The sequence below is a fragment of the Acyrthosiphon pisum genome, chromosome X (genome assembly GCF_005508785.2).
Source record: "Acyrthosiphon pisum isolate AL4f chromosome X, pea_aphid_22Mar2018_4r6ur, whole genome shotgun sequence".
In the NCBI taxonomy this organism is placed as follows: Eukaryota; Metazoa; Arthropoda; class Insecta; order Hemiptera; family Aphididae; genus Acyrthosiphon; species Acyrthosiphon pisum.
In genome coordinates, this window is record NC_042493.1 from 7,891,163 (window position 1) to 7,901,405 (window position 10,243).

General features: G+C 27.4%; 1 protein-coding gene across 1 annotated transcript in view; it reads right to left on the minus strand.

The window, feature by feature from the left end:
- Positions 1-3,041: 3,041 nt before the first annotated feature.
- Positions 3,042-10,243, minus strand: part of LOC100168426 (protein decapentaplegic-like) — an 11,858-nt gene continuing 4,656 nt past the window's right edge. The window contains exons 2-6 of the mRNA XM_008189124.3: positions 7,342-7,443; positions 7,103-7,267; positions 6,644-6,848; positions 4,102-4,325; positions 3,042-3,506 (exon numbers count right to left, since the gene is read on the minus strand). Of these exons, the coding sequence (XP_008187346.1) occupies positions 3,106-3,506; positions 4,102-4,325; positions 6,644-6,848; positions 7,103-7,267; positions 7,342-7,443 (1,097 nt within the window). The 3' untranslated portion in view covers positions 3,042-3,105. The remainder of the gene's footprint in view (positions 3,507-4,101; positions 4,326-6,643; positions 6,849-7,102; positions 7,268-7,341; positions 7,444-10,243) is intronic.

The window sequence follows — 10,243 nt, forward strand, 5'->3', positions numbered from 1 at the left end:
AGAATTTATTAATCCGTAAGTTTGTATATTAAAACTAATGAGAGATAATGTTAAAATTATAAACAAAACACCCTATATAATGTAGTGTATAAGTAATATATTCACACTGTAGTTCAGCAGACGCTGATTATACATTTTTATAATTCTACAGCATATATGTCTTGTGTAGTGTAGCCGGGTATACATAATTAGTCGTTGATTTATATTACGCCTCGTAACACTATTGTACATCGTATCATTATACTTATTATTATATTATATATATCCGATTTTATTATTATTTACATTTAACTTCTGTATATCTGTGTACTACAACAGATAATAGCTCCGGAGAATAAATAAGACTATTTAATAAGTTATATAAAAACATAATATCCGCAACATTTCTCTTTAATACCCAGAACGCGATCCCCAATTGGGTAATCTGCACATTATTTAAATCTCTTGAAATGGGTAAATTTAATTTAAAACATAAAAGTTTAAAAATGTACCTATACTGGACATTTTCAATTAGACTAGTATAAGAAAAATAGTGTGGTGACCAGACATTTGATCCAAACTCAAGATGAGACCTAACCAGGAAAAAGTATCTATAATGTTATCAACATTATTGTAGTCTCTATGGATTTACAGAGTTTAATTTCATCTAAATTTTAAATTTAAATGTCTATAAAAAAGTTTGTTTATACATATTTTTTAGATTTTATGGCAGTACTGCAGTAATAGTATAAATTACTTATATGAGAAACCTTGTATTACATTTCAATTTTAAAAACGTTTAAAAGACTTCAAAATAATTTGAAAATGTTAGTTGAATGTGAAGAATATTGTTCAGATTATTAACTATTAATACTTATTAAAAATTGTGACTACGTATCATTGATATTTTTAAGTTGCTACCTATTATAAAAACTTATAAGGAACCTTGTATTACATTTTCAATCTTTTTGACTCACACAAAGATTGCACATGATTTTTACAAATTGTGTAAAAATTTGAACTTACAACGCTTTTAAATAAAATGTTTACTATGCATTTTCAATATTTTTTAATTAGTGTATGAAAAATTATGAAGAATATTACTACTGAGACTAGATTTTCAAACTTTTTGATTATGTGAAAAATTTTTTATCGATTAAATATATTTAATTTCATGTACCTATAAATTTTAAAAATGTAATATTGTTTGGAAATTGTTCATATAAACACTTGGTAAAACTTGAATGGTTTTACGGTAAATTGTTTTTAAATTATACCAAATAATTATCAATAATATTTAAAACTGGTTTTGTATATAAAATATGTAATAGGTAATTCCCGTTTTTCCTTAATTTTAAATTCTGAGTGGACCATAAATCACAATGTGTAATGTAATACATTTTTACCACATGTTTATATATTAACATTTTCTGTATACCCTATAGAATTTTCAAAGTATTTTGACTATTTTTAGCTATACCGGATGATTCTTTTATCAAACAACACTCAATATTTCAAAAAGTGTAAATTTTTTTGATAATATTATTTTACATCAAACTTTAAATATATATAACTCCCCAAATTCGATTTTCTAGTATCAAAATACTAAGAAAAATATTCTGCTTTGGAATATAAAATTAAAATCCTATGTTGTCATGCAAAAAAGTAAAAACTTAAAAAAATATAAGAATAAAAATATTTAAAAACATAATTTCTTAATAAAAACGTTGATTTATAAGCAACTTGAAAATATGTAAAAAAATATTTTCAAAAAAATGTACACTTTTAGAAATAACGAGTATTGTTTGATAAAAGAATCACCCAGTTATAGAATATAGACATAAGAAAATATAGATTTTTATTAGGTCTTAAAGTTTAATACAAATTTGTTGTTGTTGGAAATTAAAAAAAAAGTTACAACACCTAAATATTATACAATAGTTTATTTTGACAAAATATTCGTCAAAATCACAATATATGCGTTTTATTTTGAGTTAGAAGTAAAATAGGTAAATAGGTAAATATTATAAAAATATTTTAACTTGTTACGCGTTATTTATAGACATTTTCAATTTTTCTTTTTTTTTCCATGACTAAACATTGTTTTTTATAATATATACCTACACAATATAGTTCGTAAAAATAGTAATACCTATTTACATGTGTGATTCGTGTCACACTGATACTGTGACATATCAAAATAATGATAAAAAATAATAACCACAATGTGCAATGCAATTACATTTTTATACTTACATAATAATAATATTAACTAAAATACAGTATGCAGAACCATAAAAAACAACGTAAACAAAATATAAATAATTAATTGAAATAGTAGGAATAGCAATACCAGTACCTATAATGAACATTCGTGTTAGCTTACGAATATGTCAAGACACAAGGGTCATATTTATTCAACATTAAAACTAAATTGTATTTGTTTTGTACTTTTTACAATCATGCCCTTTTGTAAATATTTACTTTTAATTATCGATGTACATAACGACTAACACGTTATTAATGCAAAAACAAAATGTTTGATATGTGTATTTACATGTGTGTATAAAGTGCAATATACATATTTATTTATAATATCAAAGTCAGTTCAGTCGAAACGAAAAAAAAAATGGTTTTATTCAAACATTCGTGCAAACACTTTTGGACCATGTGGAAGAACACACGCACGCACATACACACTTAAGATATATTACGTGCATTACATGTCTTAACAGCCGCGTGTGTGTTGTCTTACAAGTTCGTGACATGGCGAATTTACGATCAGCAGATTACGTTTAGCTCGGTTAGTTTAAAAATTTGATTTTCTACGATAATTCAATTTTTTAGCAAGTTATGCGTGTATAATATAGCTTAAATTAAAAATAACTCACTTAAAAACCGAACAATCGTAAAAAAAACATGTTGTTAAACTCACGGAACTATAAACGTGACAAAGTTTTATGGTCCTGTAGGTAGTTGTGTACACAGTACACACCCAGGTATTGCAATACAGCTGCTCCCGGCATGTCGTTGTATCGTAAATTACTCTTATCTTGTAGGTATTATAATATTAATATAGTGTATTATATTATAATGTAACAGCCTCTCAATACCCCGCCGCCGCCCTCATCTACATCCGCACTCATCCACGGTCATATCCGGGTAGTTTTTCATCACCAAAATTCCATCGTCGTCTTTGTAAAGCAACGTCTGCGTACTCAGTTTGGTCGGTACGCAGCACACCCGGGGAACTCTCGCAATATTAAATGCGTTTATCCACATCTGTATTACCGCGTGGATGGACCCGTTCATGTGATCTGCCAACGGGAAAGTGCACTCTCCGTGGCAGTAGAACGCTTCGTACCCCGGCGGCGCCTCTATCCAATCACCGAACCCGATTTCTTTGAAATCCACATACATCGAATGCCTCTTGCAGAGCGCCGATTTCGCTCTTTTTCGCTGCCTCGTCGGAGCGTTGGCCGATCGTTTGATCCGCCGCATCATCTGTTCCATCGAGCTCTTCTCGCCTGATTCATTGACGCAATGTGTTATTATTGTTATAATTATAATTCATCACATATTATTCTTATTATTTTTATTAAAACGAGTATCCAATGTATAGTTATGTTTCGTGTTTAATGTCTATAATAATATTGTATTTGACTGATTCAGTATAGGAATAAATGTACCTATTGTGGCGTATTTCTGTAATAGCGGTGGGGTGCCGGAAAAACATGAAATAGTTCTAGTCACATCGTAATTTACTAGTTAAAAAAATTACAGTCAATAACAGAGTGGTAAATAAGTAAGAAAAAATGTAATTAATCGTAAATGAATGGACCTTAAATCTTAATATATTTACGACTTCCGAGACTATTGTATTAGTATGATATATTAGTATGATATAGGTATATTATGGTAGCGCACTAGCGCCATTAGGAGTAATTTTGAATATTAGAAATTGCGTTAGAATAGCATTGAGAACCTGTCGAGCTTAAGAAAGCGGGTCACATCTCACACGTTTAAGCTATTTTACATCGACTCAACAAGCCAACAAATAGCAATACCTACCTATCAAGTTATAACCGTGTGGTTAGAATTAGCATTATTATTTATTCTTACTTGTTCCGTCATCAATGTAGACCAATAGCAATGTATTTTCAGGTGATACAAAATCAAAGACGCTCAGCAAATGAGTGTGACTACCAGACTCGGTGACGCATTGAACTAGAATACCATGATTATCTTTGAAATTGTTCGTTGCCAGTCTTTCTATAAATGGTGTTACGTCAAAACTTTCGGTCATTGAAATTGTTGACATGTTAATTGATTTTGAATCGATAATTCTATAAATATAAATATGAAATGAATTTAATAATAATTAAAAATAAAACAGTTGGCAAGTGGATATCGCTCTGCTGTACAGCAGAGTACAGCAGATCTGTAGGCAGAGATCTTTTTTACAATAAATAAAATGTTATCAACCGTACCAAATTATATTCGTACCCTTTCCGAAATTCTATATAGGCCACGAACTCTTAGTAAAAATAATTCTTTATTCTTTAAAAAAATATATTAACATTCGTTTTGAATTGGGAATACGTTTATAAGTAATTATATTGATAACAAAAAAAGTTCTTATTGCTTCACAATCCATCATTGTTTGTGTTTTTCAAACTGGAATTATAAATTGGTAATATAAATTGATGATATTAATTTAAAGATAGATATGATGAGATCATATTAAAGATGATATCATAAATCATTATTGCATACATTTACAAGAACATTTAACAATTATCAATAATTGGTGTAATTTAAATAGGCTGTCCGGCTGTGTTTTAATACCAGAAAATGCAAATTAGGTAGGTTCACATTCAAATATTCAACATTAAAAAATCTAGTATTGATTATGATTATAAACTAAATAACGTTTCTATAGATTCAGTTAATTAATACAATTTGTCGACTCGGGTATTACTTTTGACTCTAAACTAAGTTTCAACAGTCATATTGAAAAAATAACAAGTAAAGCATTCTTAAATTTAGGTTTCATATCGCGTACATGTTCAAATTTTAACATATACGATTCTTTAAGAATCTTATATTTTGCATTTGTGAGATCACAATTAGAATATGCCTCCCTTGTTTGGAATTCTGATAAAAATTGTACAACTCAAAATCTCGAAGCAGTCCAAAACCCTTTTTTTCTGTTATTTGTCTTTCGAATTCAAAGTAGAACGCCAACGACATACCTATAATGGCTTAATCTTACTTTAATCTAGAATTATTAAATTAAAAAAAGGTGGGCAAGTGGATGTCGCTTTTCTGTACAGTGGGTTACAAGCTGGTCACTGTATAATGGATGGTATAAAAAAAACGATTCTGAGCTGAGACGGTATGTCAGTCTAGGTATAAGACATATTATTATATTATACTTATCTAAGGTATTAAAAAAAAAAATGACCTATAATAAATTTCAAATTAATCATGTCACAATATCCATTAGGTACTTATAACGCATTATACATCAACAACAAACCGTGATACTATAATATATGTATAATAGTATACTTTAGAAGTTTCAAGTACCCACAATATATAATACTATATACAACCAAATACTATATACTATATACAACCAAATAACTAAAATAGTTACCCATTCTAGGTTTTTTAATTTGTAATTTCGTCCAAATTTGAACTTAAAATGACTATAAAAATAAACTGTGCTTATGTATTTTTTTAGATTTTTTGGTAACAGATTTACAGAATTAACTATTTACGTGGAATCTTATTATAAATTTTCAATCCTTAGATATAAAAGTTGAACATTTTATACATTTTTAACTAAAAAATAATTATTCAATTTTAAATTTGATAAATTTTGTCAAAATTCGATCTTTAAATGCTTAAAAAAAAAATGTGCCTATGTATTTTTCAACTGCTATTGTAACAATATACCAGAGGCCTTGTATTAAATTTGTACACTTTATGGCCCAACAGATAAAACTTAATTTATAATTATAGAAAAAAAAAACTATAAAAATTTAAAACTAACTATGTCCTCTTTTATTTCGAGTACTGTTTCGAAAATTGAAAAATGACCTCTCTAAAGTATCAGCTCAAGAACATTATCTTTCAAAAAAGATGCTACATTTGATACTTTTGAACTAGTTTAGGGGGAGAAAAAATGTTTATAGAATAAAAAATAAATAAACATCATTGTAAAATCAATACATTTATCGCTCCGCTCAGAATCTACTATATATTATATATCTATAACCTATTATACCAGAGATATTCAAACTATGCGTCGTGACTTTAAGGGGCATCGCGAGTATTCGTTGTGTCAGAGGAACTGTGATAGGAATAAAAATAATGACTATAGTGATTAATATAATATTTTATCCTAAACGAAAAATATTAAATTTTGATTTAAGTTTTCTATGCATAAATATTATTAAATTAGTTATATTAACATAATTGGTGTATTTATAATATATATGTTTATATTATTATAAATAATTAAACACTATAACATATATTTATTTCCTTACTAATTTTAAAGCCACCAAAATATTGTAAAGTAGTAGAGAAGTCATGGAATAAAAGTTTTTGAATACCTCTGACTTGTAAAAAATAATTTTTCACCACTCCTTACCTGAGAACAGGTTTCGATAGGCCCTTCTCGCCAGGCTGTACTATATCATGTAAAATCACATGAATAAACTCTCCATTCCGTAGTACTTGATCGTATTTCATTTTAAAACGAACTTCAGCAGCTTTAACCTGGTGTTGTTCCGGTATAGAATCTATATCAAACTGCAGCCTATATTTTTTAGCCTTAGCTTTAATTGGAGATGATCCTATAACAATGTGATTATGATTTACAATCTTTTTAATATGTAATAAAACAATATAAATAAATATAAAAACAATAATTATGCTCATTATTTGTCAAGTCTATTCTACTAAAATATATTGGCTCAAGATAATGTAATATTCAATATATTTTATTTTAATAAAAATATTTAAATTATAAAAACAAATTATAATTTACCTAAAATATAATAATGACATTATACATTGTAGGTATCATATTTAAAAACGTCTTAATTACCTTTGTTTGAATAAATCCTGGCAGTATTGGCAGACGTTGTGTGCAAACCAGGAAGAGAAAAATGCGTTGTCATTGCATTGTTTTCTTCTACCATTGATTTATACAGCTCCATTGTGGAAGACGTTATCTTCATATTTTTCTCTACCACAGGTCTTCGGGTTAAACCTAAATATAAAAACAATAATTCAATACAATGAATTAATTATTTCAATAATAAATATAATTTGTATAATTTTTACCTAATTTCATAAGTAAATTTTTTTCCACTTCTTCGTATCCGCTGATGGTCGACAATCCGTTATGCAGCATACCCAACAGTAACATTAAAGTAATCATTGTATCTAAATTCAAAACAATTTATAAGTATACTAAGGTTAATAGTGCACAATATATATCATATATTATTATAAAAGAAAGTATTAATTTAAAATTTAAATATAGCCATTAGCCACAAGTTTTAAATAATATATAGGTAAATCATATAATAATATATTATATTATTATAAATCATATTATTTAGATTTAATAAAATAGTAAATACTACGTACATTTTTCATTAACTCATACATTTTAAACAATTTTCCATTAAACAATGGAAGTGTACAAATGGAGTATGCATAGATCTATTATTATTTGATTATTACACGACCCCGTATGCGGGTTAACGTTCTTTATAATCATGTTCGAAACAGTTATATCATATTTAAATAGTTTTTTTTTTTTTTTTATTAATACGACTTCAACATTAAAGTCATTAACCGGGAACAGAACATGTTTACAAGTTATTTACAGTCAACATAATATTTGCATAAAGGAAATGCAGTATAGTACAAGTATATGGTGATAATGGTATACGTAACAATAATATATAACTATTTAGATTCTATTATATAGGGTAGGTTAGGTTAGGTTATTTTAAGGAATGTCATTAAATAGTTAAAATTGTCTATACTTAAAATATCTCTTAATGTTAAGTGTGGAAAAATTTTTCTTTGTTCGGTGAGATTAGGGCATTCTAGGAGTAGGTGTGTTATGGAAATCGGGGCGTTGTTGCAGAGTTCGCAGTTTGGTCTCGGCTCTCTTCTCATTAAGTGGACGTGTGTGATGTTTGTGTGTCCAATTTTTATCCATGTCCATATCACTTGTTGTCTTCTAGTGCTTGATGGAGGGTTCGGGTTAGGTGACAAAAAAGGTTTTATTTGGTATAACTTGTTGTTCAGTTCCTGGTCCCAAAGTCGTTGATGGATCTTTTTGCTACTTATTATTTAAATAGTTTATTATGATAAATTATAGTATAATCGGTTATCTCTGTCATTGGTAATTGTTTTTTTAATTATAATTTATGTAGTATAACGTATAGAGAGAATAATTATAATGCCGTTTTTCAATTGAATGTGGTTTTTTTTTAAATTTTTGATTAGGTATAATATACTACACATTATTATACCTTGTATAAAATGTTATCTTTTCGGTTATTACTAGTTGTTAAGCATCAATATTACTTACTGAAATATTAAAATGTTTGTTAATTTCCTATCATTAAGTCAATATATTTCTTATTTTTGTTATATTTGTTGTTGTCAGTGCAGTTTTTTTTAATATGGAGGGAGTGCCCCACATTTTAACTTTACATTTAAAAATATAATTTAAAAAGAGGAAAGTAGATAACCGCTGTGCTGTACATACAGTACCTATATCTGTCGAGTGTACCTCGTCATTGAGTAAGCCACTGTAATACCTACGTATGTGTGGGTACAGCTTAAATTAAATTGTAAATCATTGCATATGAAAAACGATACCGAGCGAAGACGGTCTGCCAGCTTGTGACGTCTTTCAGCCATATTATTAAGAACATTTTATGATGTTATAATTTATATTTATAAAAACTGAACTCATTCGGGTTCACGTTAAATGTGTACATAAGGAACTCGTATACGTTGACATTCGTTATTTTTTTTAAGGAACAGTGTCCCGTTCATTGAAGTAATCAATTGCTATCTATATGGTAATGATACACCAATACACCACACGGTGTATAGTGACTAATAAATAGGGCTCGGAAGTTGATGACCTTAAAAACAATAAAAAATGACCTAAAAAAAATGCAAATATGATATAAAAATGACAAAAATGTCCTTAAAAAATGACCTAAAAAATTGCAAGTATTAGTTTTTAACTAATAAAAATACATTTTTTTAAAAATATTTTACTTTATTTTACTATAAAATTCGATATAAATACGAAAACAACATGATAAAAAAGGTGGGTATAAGTGGATTTCGCTCTGCTGTACAGTAGGTTACAAGTGGGTCACTGTATAATGGATGGTATTAAATTTGAATTCAATGATGTAATATCATTGTATAAGAAAAACGATTCTGAGCGGAGACGGTATGTCAGTCTAGGTATAAGACTAATATTATATTATAGTCTATAGTATTTAAAAAAAATTGACCTATAATAGGTACCTAGTATAATACATTCCAAATTAATCATATCATAATATCTATTAGGTACTTATAACGCGTTATACATCAACAAAAAACCGTGGTACTATCATAGATATATAATAGTATACTTTAGAAGTTTCAAGTACCCACGAATAATATTATACAATCACAACAAAATAACTAAAATAGTTATCCTAGGTTTTTAATATGTAATTTCGTCCAAATTTGTACTTAAAATGACTATAAAAATAAACTGTGTAAATGTATTTTTTAGATTTTTTGGTAACAGAATTAATTACTTACGTGGAATCTTCTTTTAAATTTTCAATTATTAGATACAAAAATTGAAACATTTTATACATTTTTAACTACAAAATAATTTTTCAAATTAAAATTTGATCTTTAAATGCTTATAAAAAAAAAATTGTGCATATGTATTTTTAATATTTTTCAACTGATATTGTAACAATATATCAGGAGCTTTGTATTAAATTTATACACTTTTTGGCCCAACAGATAAAACTTTATTGATATTTTTAGAAAAAAAACTAAAAAAAAATGGAAAATGAAAATGTCCGTAAAGAGCTCAAAATAAATCAAAATATTTTGAAAATTTTATGGTGTATAGAAAATTCTAAGATAAACATTCAGTCAAAATTTCATGTATCTACGGTAATTTTTTTAAAGTTAC